Below are 17,985 nucleotides of genomic sequence, written 5' to 3' on the forward strand. Positions count from 1 at the left end.
AGTCTCTTTAACAAATGGTGCTGGCATAACTGGATATCCATCTGCAAAAAATGGAAACAAGATCCATACCTCACACCATGCACAAAAACTAACTCAAAACGGATTAAAGATTTAAATCTAAAATGATAAAAATCATGGAAGGAAAAATAGGGACAATGCTAGGAGCCCTAACACATGGCACAAACAGAATGCAAACCATAAGTAACAATGCACAAACACCAGAAGAGAAACTAGATAACCGGGAGCTCCTAAAAACCAAACACTTAATGCTCATCAAGAGACTTCACCAAAAGACTAAAAACACAACCTACAGACTGGGAAACATTTTTTGGCTGCAACAAATCCTATCAGCATCTAATCTCTAAAATCTACAAGATACTGCAAAATCTCAACAACAAAAAGACAAATAACCCACTTAAAAAATGGGCAAAGGATATGAACAGGCACTTTACCAAAGAAGACATTCAGGTGGCTAATAGATACATGTGGAAATGCTCACAATCATTAGCCATTAGAGAAATACAAACCAAAACTACAATGAGATACCATCTCACCCCAACAAGGATAGCATTAATCCAAAAAACACAAAATAAATGTTGGAGAGGTTGTGGAGAGAGTGTTGCTGGGCATGTAAAATGGTACAACCACTTTGGAAATCAATTTGGTGCTTCCTTAAAAGGCTAGAAATAGAAATACCATACCATCCAGCAATCCCACTCCTTGGAATATATCCTAGAGAAATAAAAGGCATCACACGAATAGATATATGCACACCCATGTTGACTGCAGCACTGTTCACAGTAGCAAAAAGATGGAAACAACCTAGGTGCCCATCAACAGACAAATGGATAAACAAATTATGGTATATCTACACAAGGAATACCACACAACAACAAAGAATAATGATGAATCCATGAAACATCTCAAAATATGGAGGAATCCGGACGGCATTATGCTGAGTGATACCAGTCAGTTGCAAAAGGACAAATATTGTATAAGACCACTATTATAAGAACTCAAGAAAAGGTTTAAACACAGAAGAAAACATTCTTTGATGGTTATGAGGGTAAGGAGGGAGGGAGGGGGTATTCACAAACTAGATAGTAGATAAGAATTACCTTAGGTGAAAGGAAGGACAACACACACTACAGGGGAAGTCAGCACAACTGGACTAAACCAAAAGCTAAGAAGCTTCCTGAATACAACCAAACACTTCGAGGGACAGAGTAGCAGGGGCAGGGGTCTGGGGACCATGCTTTCAGGGGACATCTAGGTCAACTGGCATAACAAAGTTTATTAAGAAAATGTTCTGCATCTCACTTTGGTGACTGGCATCTGGCAAGCAGCCATCTAAGCTGCATCAACTGGCCCCAACCCACCTGGAGCAAAGGAGAAGAACACCAAAGATACAAGGAAAATATGAGCCCAAGAGACAGAAAGGGCCACATAAACCAGATAATTCATCAGCCTGAGACCAGAAGAACTAGATGGTGCCTGGCTACCACCAATGACCGCCCTGACAGGGAACACAACACAGAGTCCCTGATGGAGCAGAAGTAAAGTGGGGTACAGAACTCAAATTCTAGTAAAAAGACCAGACTCAATGGTCTGACTGAGACTGGAGGGATCCCAGAAGACATGGCCCCGGATTCTCTGTTAGCCCAAAACTAAAACCATTCTGTAAGCCAACTCTTCAGACAAAGATTAAACTGGAGTATAAGACTTAAAATGATACTCATGAAGAGTGTGCTTGTTAGCTCAAGTAGATAAATGAGTCTAAATGGGTAGCTCCTGTCCAGAGGTGAGATGAGAAGGCAGAAAGGGACAGGAGCTGGTTGAATATACACAGGAAATCCAAGGTGGAAAGGAGGAGTGTGCCGTCACAGTATGAGGAGTGCAACTAGGGTCACACAGCAGTGTGTGTATAAAGTTTTGTATGAGAAACTAGAAAAAAAAATTTTTTTTTAATTTTTAAGTTTTATTGAGATAAAACCTACATACAATCAGTGCCCAGTGAAGCAGATCTTGGAGAATTAAAGGTAAGGAATAATACCACACTAATGCCATTAGAAAGAGTCCTGATGGCACAATGGTTAAAACGCTCAGTTGCCAACCTAAAGGCTGGCGGTGTGAACCTACCCAGTGACTCTGCAGAAGGAAAAACATGGCGATCTGCTCCTGAAAGATTACAGCCTAGTATACCCTATGGGAGAGTTCTACTCTGTCACACGGGGTCGCTATCGGTCAGAATCGACTGGATGGCACCTAACAACAACAACAATGCAATTAACGGCTCAGATCAACAGCTCCAGGAATAAGAGTCAGGAAGGATCTTAATCAAAACAATGGAAAAGATATGTTTTGGGGGTCTATTGTGTTGCAGAGTGTTGTGGTGGGTAGGAAAGGTGTTAGAGAAGGGAGACAAGGGCAGAAAACACAAAGAAGAGAGAATCCTCAATGCACTTCAGAAACTGGAATCAGAGCTGCCAGAATAACAGGTTTGTCACAACCTACCAGTCACATCTTTTTGTTTTTATTTTGTTGTTGTTGATGAAAGTATACACAGTAAAACATACACCAATCCAACAGTTTCTACATGTACCATTTAATGACACTGATTACATTCTTCGAGTTGTGCAACCATTCTCACCCTCCTTTTCTAAGTTGTTTCTCCCCCATTAACATATTCACTGCTCCCTAAGGTTCCTATCTAATCTTTCAAGTTGCCTTTGTCAATTTGATCCTATACAGATAGTTCTTAAAAGAGCATAATGCTCAAGGCAGACATTTTTTACTAGTTAACCTAAACTATTATTTGGTTTTAAGAAGACTTCAGGGGATATTTTGGGTTTAAGGTTTAAAGATTATTTCAGGACAATAGTTTCAGGAGTTCATCCAACCTTCATGGCTCCAGGAAGTGTGGAGTCCATGAGCATTTAAAATTCTGTTCTGCCCTTTCCCCTTTTTGATCAGGATTCTCCTACAGAATCTTTGATCAAAATGTTCAGTAATGGTAGCCAGGCACCACCCCAGAGGTACAGTGAGGGTAGTGTGTGCCCAGGGGCAATCCCTAAGTTGCACCCCGCCCCACCCAATTTCAAGATAAACAGATATTGATAGTGGTGATAAGTCAGCAAAAACACCTTCCCCCTCTTTTCCAGCTGCCTCAGTCAGGCACCTTTCATATTTGTGGCACCTCAGAATTCCATTTCTTACCTCAGCTGGTGCCCCCTTGGACTTGTGCGTGGGGGCAAGTGTCCCCCTTTAGCCACCCCCACTACACCTCTGCACCATCAAGTTCTTCTGGTCTCACAGCAAAAGAGACAGTTTTTCATGGAGGCAGTTAGCCACACATTCCATATCCTCCTCCTATTCCTGACTCTCCTTCTTCCTCTGTTGCTCCAGGCAAAGAGAGACCAACCTTTGTGCCTTGGATTGTGGCTTATAAGCTTTTAAGACCCTATGCAATGAACTAGAAGGTAGAATAGAAGGACTAAAAATGTTATTAGACCAGTTAACTGGGATGTCTCATGAAACCATGACCCTAAACCTCCAAACCAAGCAACCAAATCCCTTGGGGTCTTTGGTTATACATAAGCAGCTTCAGCATCGATTTTGTTGTTGTTGTTGTAAATACATCTATCACACAACTTCTGTCTATTTAACTTTGTGCAGGTATACAACTTACTGACAGCAATTACAATGATTGGCTGTGCAACCCTACCCGTAATCAATGCAATATTTCCATCACCATTAATTCCCCCTTCCCTTCTCCCTCCCGCCCCTGGTAAACACTGATAAACTTTGTTCTCTATATATTTGCCTTTTTTTGTCTTTCTATATAAGTGAAGTCATACAATATTTGCCCTTTTGTGATTGACTTATTTAACTCAGCATGTCTTCCAGCTCCATCCATACTGTAGCATGTATCAAGACTTTATTTCTCCTACTGGCTGAGTAGTATACCATTGTATGTATGTACCAATTTTGTATAACCATTCATCTGTTCATGGGCATTTAGGTTGTTTCCACCTTTTGGCTATTGTGAATAGCGCTGCAATGAACACCAGAGTACAAGTCTACCAGTCATATCTTAATAATAAGGAATCACTTGTTCAAATTAATATGTGCAAAAGTCCTTCCTTTCACAGCAGCATTATTCATAATAGCCTAAAAGTGGAAAAAACCTAAATGTCTATCAAATGATGAATGAATAAACAAAATGTGGCATATCCATACAATGGAATATTACTCAGCCAGAAAAAGGAATGAAGTACTGATACATGCTACAACATAGATGAACCTTGAAAACATTATGCTAAGTGAAAAAACGGAGCCAGTCACAAAACACCACATATTATATGATTCCATTCAAGTGAAATGTCCAGAATAGGCAAACCCATAGAGACAGAAAGCAGATTAGTGGTTTCCAGGGACTGGGGGAAGCAAGGAATAGGAAATGATTGTCAGTGGGGATGGGGTTTCTTTTTGGAGTGCTGAAAATCCTAATCTAAAATTAGATTGTGGTCGACATCACATTCAATACTATACAATTAGAACATGCATAGCTACTGTGATATTGCTGATAGGGCTAGGACTTTTATTTACTTCACCCAGCAACTTTATTCCCATTCGTTAAGAGCTGCTCTGGAATTGGATGGTGCCCATCTACCATTACTGAACACGGTGATCAAAGATTTTATAGACGAATCCTGACCAAAAAGGGTAAAAGCACAGAACAGAATTTCAAATTTGCATAGAATCTAGATTTTCTGGAGCCATGGAGGCTGGATGAAGCCCTGAAACTACTGCCCTGACATAATCTTGAAACTTTAAACCTTAAACCAAAAATATCCCCTGAAGTATTCTTTAAACGAAACAATAGTTTAGCTTAACTAGTAAAGAATGTCTGCTATGAGCACTGTACTCTTTTAAGAACCATCTATATGGAGATCAAATTGACAACAGCAACTGAAAAGGTTACATAGGAAGCTCTGGGGACAGTGAGTTTATGTTAATGAGGGAAGAACAATTTGGAAAAAAAGAGGGTGAGAATGATTGTACAACTTGAAGAATGTTATCAACGTCACTGAATTGTACATGTAGAAATTGCTGGTGCATGTTTTGCTGTGTATATTTTCAACAACAATAAAAAAAAGGAATTCTAAAATTAGATTGTGGTGATGGTTACACAACTCTGAATATACCCAAAACCACTGAACTGTCCACTTTAAATGGGTGAATTTTACGGTAGGTGAATTATAGTTCAATAAAGCTGTAAAAAAAATAAATTTTAAAATTTTTAATAAATAATTCCTTCTTTCCTTCCCTCAAAGGTAGTTTCTCTCTCACTATCTTATAGTTTCATTTTCTTTTTTTAGTACAAAATCAAAAGCAAATAGGAGTTTTCTTTTGTTATGTTAATGAGGGAATACCAGAAAGGGATGGGTCCTAAACCTAATCACTTCTGAGTTGTAAAAAGAGCAGAACAGACACAGAGACACACACGAGGGAAGACACCACATGAAGACAGACACACACTGCAGACACATCTACAAGCCCAGCAACATCAAGGATTGCGGCAGCTACTGGAAGCTGAAATAGAAAAAGAAGGACCTCCCCTTAGAGCCACACCCTGAATTTGGACTAGTCTCCTGAACTGTGAAGAAATAAATTTCTGTTCTTTAAAGCCATCCATTTGTGGTTCTTTTTTTCATGGCAGCTACTAGATCACTGAGGCACTTATCATACTTGAACAAAAAGAAGTATTGTGTTTCTAAAAAGTCTATCCAGTTCTTACCAGGTGACCCTCTACATTCCATTTTATATCCATTGTTTCTTTTTCAATAATATTTAAAGAATTATCACAGTAGAAAGGAAGGAGAAATGGAAATCAGAACAAGTCACTTCACCTCTCAGTGTCTACATCTCCCATCTATACATAAAAGGGATAACCCAGAGCTACCCAGAACTCTCAGTCACAAAGGGACCTATCAGTATGTCTGTTAATCATGGAAACAGAACTATTTACAGAAATAAGAGTTCTAGGGAACAATTAATATGATCTTAATTTCTTGGAATGTTAACAAAGTAATTTCCTCCAGCAAGAAAATAATTTAAAAACTAAGATGCATAGTTCCTTGGCAAATCATCTGAGTAACTGTGGGACACAACCGGTGGCAAAGAAGAGTAAAGAAACATTGGTTTTCTTATGTTCAGCTATGCTGATTTCATGTAAAAGCTCTAAAATTATCCACTTACCCGTGCAATGGTAAGATTGACAACATGGCTAGATGGCAGGCCACATAACGAATCCTACCCTGGCTGAGAACAAAATATTGTTGAGGAAATTTCTGGACAGGAGGAACTGTTTTGTGGGAATGAAAAAGAAGAAAAGCATGTAGACTATAGCTATTATTGAACCCTGCTGGTGGCCATCTCTAAACAAACTGCCAGCCTTTTAGAAGGCAGATGACAACATAATGTCTCATTTCCTCACTGGCCTTGAGACTCCACAATAAAGCAACCCCTGTGCACTCCTCACAAGCTCCCCCTCCATTAACTGCTAGCTAACTACAGAACCCTCATGGCGCAATGATTAAGCACTCAGCTGCTAAATGTAAGGCCAGTGGTTCTAACTGTCCAGCGGCTCCACAGGAGAAAAACCTAGTGATCTGCTCCCACAAAGACTGCAGCCTGGAAAACCCACGGGGCAGTTCTACTCTGTCGCATGGGGTCGGTATGAGTTGGAATCGACTCAACTACAATAGAGCACCCCAGCACACAGCACATCTGCACAGGCCAAGACCACCACTGGCCAGACCAGCTGGGAACTGGTCAGGGACAGGTCGGCTCCCAACCCATATATATATAAAACAGAGGGAGGTCCGCTTGACCTGCTAAGGAGAGATTCCAAATGGAGCCACAGGAGTAAGAATAACTGATGTGGTCCTGATCAGTAAAAGCTGCACACAAAACCCATGAATGTGTGAACACTGGTAAGATTAAGTCATCCAGCCCCACCCCTTGGAAGGAGATAGCCAACCACAGGAGTGGAATATTGTTTACGAAGACACATGCCAAATCCCTGTGATCACAGACAGTAAAGCAGCATTGGAGAAGCTGTGGACCTCAGACAAGCGCATTTTAAGTCCTGAAGGAGGGCAGTGTACTCATGTTAGCTGTAAACAAGGGGCCAAACAGAAAGAACTTCTTTTTGGTTATCCAGTATCCAGTCCTTTGACTTTGGCAACCCCCTAAACTGCCTTAAAATAGAGCCAAATTTGTCTGTTTCCCAAGCGTTAATTCATAAGATGTCTATTACTAGGAATATAAAAAATCATTAAGTATCATGATAAGTATGTGGCATTTCCTTCATTCCCAGCCTTAGCTATAAAGCATACAAAGTATCAGGGGAGGCGTTTAGTGTCACCCGGTATCATTATGGAAATGATAGCATGACAAAGGGACGAGCAGGACTTACCGATTTTCTGGTTGAAAATCTTGTCAAAGGTTATTTCCTTTCTCTCCTCAAGATACTTCTGCATCACGCTCCGGATACTGAAACACAAAAGCGGCACATTGCTGTATTTCTATACTTATATTTAACAATACGGTCTGCATCGTGAAGAACCATCCCTAGAATGGAAAACATCCAGGAAAAACGTTGCCATTAAGTCAATAACGACTCATAGCGACCCCATATGTGTCAGAGTAGAACTGTGCTCCACAGGGTTTTCAATGGCTGATTTTTCAGAAGTAGATCACCAGGACTTTCTTCCATGGCACCTCTGGGTGGACTCGAACCTCCAGCATTTTGGTTAGCAGCCGAGTGCATTAACCACTTGCACCACCCAGGGACTCCATGAAAAACATATACATGTCTTAATTCAAAGATATTAGCTACAGTAAAGCCTGTGAAAGCCAGAACCTGTGCAAGGCTGAAACCTGTCAGAGAAGGAACTCTAAAATATTTTCCACTAATAGAGAGCCACAGAAAAGTGGTAAAACTGCACCCTGTCAAACTTGTGAGACCCGGAAAAATAAGGCAGTCCTGTCGAGTTCCAGCTCTCATGGGTTTCAACATGTATGAGAGACTCTTCTCTTTGATATTTATGACTGCATGAAATGTCTGACTGTCCTGGTTTGAATTATGTCCCCCAAAAAATGTGTGTATCAATTTGGCTAGGCCATGATTCCGGGTACTGTGTGATTTTCCTGTATGTTGTAAACCTGCCTCTATGATGTTAATGAGGGAGGATGGGTGACAGTTGTGTTAGTAAGGCAGGACCTGATCTACAAGACTGTATTGTGTCCTGAGGCAATATCTGAGATATAAAAGACAGAAGTGAGCAGTGAGACAGGGGGACCTCATACCATCAAGAAAGCAGTGACGGGAGCAGAGCGCGTCCTTTGGACCGGGATCCCTGCGTCCAGAAGCTCCTAGTCTGGGGGAACACTGATGAGAAGGCCGATAGAGAGAAAGCCTTCCCCTGGAGCTGACACCTTGAATTTGGACTTTCAGCCTACTTTGATTATGAGGAAATAAACTTCTCTTCATTGAAATCATCCACTTGTGGTATTTCTGTTCTAGCAGCACTGGATGACTAAGACACTGACTAACCTAAAAGCTGGGAACATTACGGTCCACTATTATCCTCACTCTGAGACTCAGGGTCGGCCTTACATGTTAGAAACTATGAAAAATGACTTAAGAATGTGTATGAATGTGTATTTATATACTGGGTTGCTAGGTTGCTGTTTAAAAAGGAAACATACTCATTAGTTGGTCTTTAGATACATAATCGTTCTTTTTTTATTATTTATTTTTGGTGGCAATATATACAACCAAACACACGTCCATTCAAAATTTCTACATGAACAGTTCAGTGACATTGGTCACCGTTCTCAGTATCTGTACCCATATTGTTTATCATCATTAGACCCTCTGCTCCTTAAATTTCTCATCTGTGTTTAAGATGAACTGTTACCAATTTGAACTCATACAGATATTCATTTATAAGAGCACAATGCTCAAGGCATTTTGTTAACTGAGCTAAACTGTTGTTTAATGATGGCTTAATGGGATAGTTTGGTTCAAGGTTTAAATATTATTTCCTGGTGATAGATTCAGGGGTTCCCCTAGTCTCAGTGGATCCAGTAATGACTTCACATCTACATCATCCCATTGCCATGGAGTCAATTCTGACTCATAGCGACCCTATAGGACAGAGTACAACTGTCCCATAGAGGAGCCCTGGTGGCACAGTGGTTAAGCATTTGGCTGCTAACCAAAAGGCTGGCAGTTCAAATCCACCAACTGCTCTCTGGAAACCCTACTTTTTGGAGCCCTGGTGGCACAGTGGTTAAGAGCTAGGCTGCTAACCAAAAGGTCTGCAGTTCAAATCCACCTGCCACTCCTTAGAAACCCTATGTGGCAGTAATTCCTTAGGAATTTTAAAAACCCATCCTCAACACCACCACTCTCCAAAACCCACATACGCATATGCAAACACACACACATGACAAATCACAGACTCGAGATTTATACACTTCTTTTCAAAGATAAAAACAAAAGCAAAAGTTCCCTGGGTATATGATTAATAATCAAAAGTCAATCACATTCTATGGATCAACGATAATCCATAAGAAAACATAATTAAAAAGACCTCATTTGCAATAAAATCAAAAAAAGATGAAATACCTTAAAATAAATCTTTCAACATACGTATAAGATCTTTACAGGCAAAATTACAAATTATATTGTTCATAAACAGATTTAATATCGTAAAAATGCAAAGTCTACACAAAAGTATCCATAAAATCAATGCAATTCCCATTAATACTCCAAACTTACAGCTAAAAATAAAGTTACAGCCTACAAGACAGTTCTGCACATTCAAACGAATTTAAGAATTTCTGTTTTCATGCCATTTGAAGAATCAAATCTTTTGCCACAGCTGACCCTAAAGAGTCTTTTTATACTTTGGATATTAGTGATAATCATTCACTCAAAAGACAGTTCCTGCATCCTTTCTATGAGCCAAGCACTGTGCTAAGCACTAGAGCTACACAGCAAATCTGACCAGGTCCCTGCCTTGAAGGAGCTCACAGTCTACAGAGGGTGACAGGAGTACACAAGTCCCAATACAGTGTGACATGTCTGATTCAGCAATTCCAACCCATTCAGCCACTCTGCAGGAGAAAGATCTGGTGATCTGCTTCCCTAAAGATTACAGCCAAGAAAACCCTAGGGGGCAGTTCTACTCTGTCACATGGGATCGCTGTGAGTTGAAGAAAACTTGACAGCACCCAACAACATGGGAGACAAGCTCACTATGGCTGAACTACAAAATCTGACGGGTGATTGGCAAAGATGAAGTCAGAGAGAAAGGCTCTTCCAGTCACGTTAGCCCTTATAAGTCATGTTAAAAAAAAAAAAAAAATTTGCCGACAAGTTGATCCTGAATTATGCGAAACCATGTGTTACAGAATAAAACTGAGCTCCCTAGGATTTTCTTGGCTGTAATCTCAACAGAAGCAGCTTGCTAGGCCTTTCTTCCACAGTGCTGCTGAGTGGGCTCAAACTGCCAACCTTCAGGTTGTTGTTGCTGTTAGGTGCCGTCGAGTACATTCTGACTCATAATGACCCTATGTATAACAGAATGAAACACTGCCCAGTCCTGTGCCATCCTCACAATTACTGCTGCTTGAGCCCACTGTTGCAGCCACTGTGTCAATCCATCTCGTTGAGGATCTTCCTCTTTTGCTGACCCTCTATTTTACCAAGCATGATGTCTTTCTCCAGGGATTGGTCCCTTCAAGTTAGTAGTCGAGTACAAGACGTTTGTGCTACCCTAGGGACCTTACGGAGCCCTGGAGGTACAATGGTTAAGAGCTCAACTGCTAACCAAAATTTTAGCTGCCAGTTTGAATCCGCCAGCTGTTCCTTGGAAACCCTATGGGGCAGTTCTACTCTGTCCTATAGGGTTGCTATGAGTCGGAATCAACTAGACGGCAACAGATTTGGTCTGGTTTTTTTTTTTTTTTAAGGGAACTTACAACTGGATCCACAATTTTACTTGGATCCACAATCAACACCCATGGAAGCAGCAGTCAAGAAATCAAAAGACACAGTGCATTGGGCAAATCTGCTGCAAAAGACCTCTTTAAAGTGTTAAAAAGCAAAGATGTCACCTTGAAGGCTAAGGTGCACCTGACCCAAGTCATGGTACTTTCAATCACATCATATGCATGTGAAAGCTGGACAATGAATAAGGAAGACCAAAGAAGAATAGAAGTCTCTGAACTGTGGTGTTGGCGAAGAATACTGAATATACCATGGACTGCCAAAAGAACGAACAAATCTGCCTTGGAAGAAGTAAAACCAGAATGCTCCTTAGAAGCAAGCATGGTGAGACTACATCTTACATGCTTTGGACATGTCAGGAGGGATCAGTCCCTGGAGAAGGACATCATGCTTGGTAAGGTAGAGTATCAGCGGAAAAGAGGAAGACCCTCAACAAGATGGACTGACACAGTGGCTGCAACAATGGGCTCAAGCATAACAACGATTGTGAGCATGGCAAGCACTGGGTAGTGTTTCGTTCCGTGGTACAGAGGGTCACTATGAGTTGGAACCGACTTGACGGCACTGAACAACAACAACTGGACAAATAAGAAACATCACGATAAATAGAGAAAATACTGAAGTTGCCAAGAATTTCATTTTACTTGGATCCACAATCAACGTCTATGGAAGCAGCAGTCAAGAAATCAAATGATGTACTGCACCGGGCAAATCTGCTGCAAAGTGTTCAAAAGCAAAGATGTCACTTTGAGGACTAAGGCGTGCCTGACCCATGCCATGGTATTTTCAAACGCCTGCTATGTTTGCAATAGCTGGACAATGAATAGATAGGTGCCATGGAGTTGATCCTGACTCATACCAACCTTACATACAACAGAATGAAATGCTACTTGGTCCCTCATCATCCTCACGATCACCGGCACGTTTGAGTCCATTGTTGTGGCTATTGTGCCAGACTATCTCACCAAGGGTCTCTCTCATCCTCCCTGGCCCTCCACTTCACCAAACATGATGTCCTCCTCCAGCGACTGATCCCTTCTGATGATCCATCCAAAGCAAGAGAGTCAGACAATGTTCTATTGTGCTCCGTAAGGTTTTCTTTGGCTAACTTTCAGAAGTAGATCACCAGGTCTTTCCTCCTAGTCTGTCTTAGTCCGGAAGCTCCACTGAAACCTGTCCACCATGGGTGACCTTGCTGGTATATGAAATACTGGTAGTACAGTTCCAGTATCACAGCAACATGCAAGCCACCACAGTACAACAAACTGACAATTAAGTGATGGAACCAAATGATTAAACCCTATGAAATCCTTGACCACAAAAACTGTCAGTTTTTTTGAGGGGGGAGGAGTTATTAACATAATATTCTCTCATTCTTTACTTAGAAATTGTTATCATGCAGAAATAACCTTTCTCGTCTAGACCAGTTATAACAGGGATGTTTTACTTAAATATCAGGCTTTACTCCACCTGTCCCTGAAAACAAAACAGAAGGAAGCAGGTCCCAAATGGAACATAAAAGGTAGCACTAAAACTTTACACTCTAGTCTATACTCCACGCTATGATGAAAAGATTCCTTGTACAATCCCTTTCCCAGTTCGAGTGTCATTAAGCTATAAGAAAAGCCGTAAAAAAGCTACAATTGAGAAAAAAAAAAAAAAACGGAGCCAGATTAAAGACATATATGAAAGTCCCTAAGGATCCCTGGTGGTGCAACGGTTAAGCACTCAGTGGCTAACTTAAAGGTTGGCAGTTCAAACTCACCCAGTAGCTCTGTGGGAGAAAGACCTGGCGAAATGCTTCCATAAAGACTACAGCCAAGAAAACCCTATGGAGCAGTTCTACTCTGTCACATGGGGTCACTATGAGTCGGACTCAACTCAACACCACCCAACAACAAGAAAGTTCCCTGACCTGATCCATTAGGATGAGTTCCCTTTTTAAATGGATTACAAGCCCCCCACCACTACCAACAGCAAAAGCCTCATATTTTTAAAGGAAGATACATCCAAATATCATCAAAGCCCTGGACATTCAAAATGTAAAATAAAAGTCTGCAGTATTTAACAGCTGCTATGTAAACAACTTCCCAAGTACTTTTCAGGTGACTTTTAACTTAAACCCTTATCGAAAGCAATACAGACAAAGAAGATTTAGAAAAAATAACTTGAAAATATAACCAATTATCTTTCTGGATTAAATAAGGAAGAGCAACGGACTGACTTAACCACACAAAGCACAAATAGGAAGACATCATTCAACAAACTTTCATTGCTGAAATGAAAGAAATGTGCTGTCTTCCCTAGCTAACTTGGTTATATGTTTTTGGATATATGAAACATACCCTCAACACCCTCAGACAAAGACTTTTTCAGCATAATTAAAGTTTACTTTCTTCCTAACATATTTTAGTCTATAATTATCTAAAAATTATATAGTGTCTAGTGCTTACTTAAAGGAACTCTGGTGATGCAGTTGTTAAGCGCTCAGCTGCTAACCAAAAGGTTGGCAATTTGAACTCACCAGCCACTCCATGGGATTAAGATGTGGCAGTCTGCTCCCGTAAAGATTACAGACTCGGAAACCGTACAGGGCAATTCTACCCTGTCCTTTAGGGTGGCTATGAGTCGTAACTGACACAACAGCAGTGGGTTTGGTTTTGGTTTTAGTGCTTACTTAACCAACTGCCATCAAGTTCATTCTGATTCATGGTGACCCCACGTGTATCAGAGTAGAACTGTGCTCCACAGGGTTTTCAATGGCTGATTTTTCAGAAGCAGATCACCAAGCCCTTCTTCCAAGGCATCTCTGGGTGGATTCGAACGGCTAACCCCTTGGTTAACAGCCAAGTGCCTTAACCATTTGCACCACCCAGAGGTAGCACTTACTTAAAAAAAAACAAAAAAACGAAACCTGTTGCCATCAAGTAGATTCCAACTCATAGTGACCCTAAAGAACAGAACAAAACTGCCCCATAGGGTTTCCAAGGCTGTAATCTTTAGGGAGACAGACTACCACATCTTTCTCCCACAGAGCGGCTGATGGGTTCGAACTGCCAACCTTCGGTTAGCAGCCAAGCACTTAAACACTGTGCTGCACTTACTTAGCACTCTAATGGCAACTATTGTTTGCTATGAATGGAAGTCCACTTGATGGCACCTAACAACAACAACCCACACCTAACTTCCAAGCTCTGACTAATGGAAACATTAATTCCCGTAACCAAAACATTAATCCCTCAATCAAACTGGTGTATTCAATGTTTTCAAGGAACCAAGAGATCCTCCCTAAAACGGAACTTAAAAAGACTCAACCGCATACTTAAAATAAGGTTATTGCTAGTTTTACTACAACCAAATTAATTATGATAATTTGACAGATATCTTTTTAGTTTTCATAGATTTTAACATTCTTACTTAGCCAGGAGACATTCAGACAGATGAGAGTGGATTAACACAAAGCAGTGTGAAGACTTGCGTTACAATATGAGGGATGATTAAAGGTACTGGGGATGGCTGCCCACAAAAGACACTGAAGACTAGAGGAGCTGCCTTCAAATATTTGAAAGTCTGCCCTGTTTGGAGGGATTAAAATTGTTTTGCATGACCACAAAAGAATAGTAAGAGATCAGTGCACAGAATATACTACAAGAGAGTTTCTAACACCACAGAGCTTCCAAAGATGGAATGAGCCCGGCTGGACGTTATGGAGGGAAATCTCCCACCAAATGTATAACTGAATTAGATGCCATCCAAGATCTTTTCACACATGAGACATGTTATGAGTCTCTGGGTTGTGCAAACAGTTAACGTACTCAGTTGCTAACAGAAAGGTTGGAGGTTCGAATCCACCCACAGGCACCTCAGAAGAAAAGCCTGGCCATCTTCTCCAAAAAAAATCATCCACTGAAAGCCCTATAGAGCACAGGTCTACTCTGACACACATGGGGTTGTCACGAGTCAAGAGTCAACTGGACAGCAACTGGTGTATAAATGTTATAAATATGCTATCTGTTAATGTCCAAGGAAAATCAGAATGAATTACCTATACTCAGTACATTGAAGTCAGCTGCCTTTAGGTTACGATTTATCATTTTACTGAAGCACGGCCCTCTTTAAATATGAGTCAATTCTCCTAATTGCGTATATATATGTATATGTATATATATATATACACACACACACACACACGTACATATAACTTCTTTATTTCTTTATTTAAGAGTAGCATGTTTGTGAATTCATCTGCTCTGAAACCAATATAGTCAGGGAGGGAGGGACAGATGGAGGGATGGATGGATGGGTGGGGTGGGGAGGTGCGTGGAGGGATGGATGGATGGATGGATGGATGGGTGCATGGGTGGTTAGAAGGGAGGAAAGGACAGAGGGACAAAGGTAGGTAGGAAGGGGAACCGAGTGAGGCACCATGTGTAGAAGGCCTTAGATATACATTGGCACAAGCAGCTAGAAGAAGTAAACTGAGGAGCAACTAGGAAACTCACCTAGTGATGAACCTAAGGATCAACCTTTGCTCTTTGCTACCCAGGCCAACAATCCAATCTTTAAGAAGTCCTGTCTTCCAAGCCTACGCCCTCAGAGAACACGGGCACACAAAATACTGTCTCGTATCTGTTACTGCTTCGTACTCATTTCAGGTGCATTTGCATTTCTTTCCACAGAAAATCCTAACAAACCAGCGGCTGTCGAGTCACTTCTGCCTCATGGCGACCCCATGTGTGCAGACTAGAACTGCACTCCATAGTATTTTCAAGGCTGTGACCTTTCAGAAGCAGATGGCTAGGCCTTTCTTCTGAGGTGCCTCTGGGTAGGTTCGAACCACCAACCTAACCTTTCAGTTAGTAGTCCAGTGCAACCATTTGCACCACCCAGGGACTCCAAGTTAAAGAAAACTCAAGTATTTTTATACATCTTCCAATCTGTTTTCTCTTGGGTTATCTACGTTTGAAATTAGGTATGAAGTTTTTAACGTTTCCTACCGTATTGGCAGAAAATGCTCACAAGAGACAGATTTTTACTGGGAAATTTTACTATCAGACTACATACTATATTTTACAGAGAGAGTAAATGAATACAGTGAGTTTAAGCAATTTATTGAGGTTCCATGGCAGGTTTAAGGGGCCCTGGTGGCGCAATGGTTAAGAATTCACCTTTTAACCAAAAGGCTGATGGCCTGACCCTACCCAGTGGCTCCGTGGAAGAAAGGACCTGGCGATCTGCTCCCATAAAGATTATAACCTAGGAAATCCTATGGGGCAGTTCTACTGTGTCACGTGGGGTCACTACAAGTCAAAATCAACTCGACAGCATCCAACAACAATATGGCAAGTTGCCAGTGGAATCAGGTGCATTTCCTGGTTCTCAGTCTAGAACTTTTTATTCTAGTACAGTATGGCAGGTAGCAGGGATGGCACAGCAAAATTGAGGGGCTAGCCAACACAAGCTCGCCTTCGACTACCCTAAGAATGGAAGTCTGGACTGGCAACTTACATATTATCACCTTTTCCTGCTCCTGAGACCAAGGTACAAGGAAGCGGTAGCAAACAAGAATAGAAGTCCAAGGCTGGGTCAAGGCTAACCTTTACGAACTATCAATAATAAAATATCTAAACAGCAAAAATATTTCCACTGGATTCTCTAATGAGCTTTTTCTTTTTTCTTTTTTTGTGCTTTAAGTGAAACTTTACAGAGCAAATTAGTGTCTCATTCAACAATTTACACACAGTGCTGTGTGACTTGGTTGCGATCCCCGCAATGTGTCAACACTTTTCCCTTCCACTCCCCAACTTCCCCTTTCCATTTGTCCATTTTTCCTGTCCCTTCCTATCTTCTCATCACTGCTTTTGGGCAGGTGTTGCCCATTTGGTCTTGTATACTTGACTGAACTAAGAAGCATGTTCCTCATGTGTGTTATTGTTTGTTTTATATGCCTGTCCAATCTTTGGCTGAAGGGTGAACTTCGGGAGTGGCTTCAGTTCTGAGTGAAAAGGGTGTCCAGGGGCCAGTCTCGAGGTTCTTCCAGTCTCTGTCAGACCAGTTTACTGATCTTTTTCTTTTTCTTTTTATGAATTTGAATTTTGTTCTACATTTTTCTCCTGCTCTGTCCAGAACCCTCTATCGTGACCCCTGTCAGAGTGGTTGGTGGTGGTAGCCAGGCACCATCTAGTTCTTCTGGACTCAGGCTGGTGGAGGCTGTGGTACTTTTAGTCCATTATTCTTCTGGACTAACATTTCCCTTATGTCTTGGTTTTCTTCATTCTCCTTTGCTCCAGACTGGATGGGACCAGTAGATGGATCTTAAATGGCTGCTCACATGCTTTTAAGACCCCAGATGCTACTCACCGAAGTTGGATGCAGAACATTTTCTTTATGAACTCTGTTATGCCAACTGACCTAGATGTTCCTTGAGACCATGGTCCCCAGCACTCAGTCCCAGTAACTCAGTTCCTCGGAGTGTATGGATGTGTCTGCGAAGCTTCTGTGACTTTGCCTTGGTCAAGCTGTGCTGGCATCCCCTACGTTGTTTCACTGTCTTTCCCTTCACCAAAGTTAACACTTATCTAATCTAGTTAAGGATTTCCCCTCCCCAAACCCCTCTCTGCCATAACCATCAAAAATTGTTTCTGTGTGTAAATCTTTTCTTGAGTTTGTATACTAGTGGTCTCATACAGTATTTGTCCTTTTGTGACTGACTTATTTCACTCAGCATAATGCCCTCCACATTCATCCATGTTGTGAGATGTTTCACAGAGTCGTCATTGTTCTTTATCGTTGTGTAATATTGCATTGTGTGTATGTACCATAGTTTATCCATTCATCTGTTGATGGGCACTTAGGTTGCTTCCATTTTTTGCTATTGTGAATAATGCTGCAATGAA

General features: G+C 41.2%; 1 protein-coding gene across 4 annotated transcripts in view; it reads right to left on the reverse strand.

The window, feature by feature from the left end:
* The window catches only part of GRK3 (G protein-coupled receptor kinase 3), a 150,517-nt gene that overhangs the window by 118,279 nt on the left and 14,253 nt on the right, over positions 1–17,985 (reverse strand). For 2 of the 4 annotated variants that reach the window (XM_004387627.2, XM_023741794.1), the window contains exon 2: positions 7,484–7,560. The exons of 1 other annotated variant lie outside the window; for it this stretch is intronic. In XM_004387627.2, coding sequence (XP_004387684.1) covers positions 7,484–7,560 — 77 coding nt within the window. Of the gene's footprint in view, positions 1–6,261; positions 6,812–7,483; positions 7,561–17,985 lie in introns of those variants that run through there. One more of the 4 variants, XM_023741795.1, reaches the window with a different exon arrangement.

The sequence above is a fragment of the Trichechus manatus genome, unplaced genomic scaffold (assembly GCF_000243295.1).
Source record: "Trichechus manatus latirostris isolate Lorelei unplaced genomic scaffold, TriManLat1.0 scaffold00190, whole genome shotgun sequence".
NCBI classification, from domain to species: Eukaryota; Metazoa; Chordata; class Mammalia; order Sirenia; family Trichechidae; genus Trichechus; species Trichechus manatus.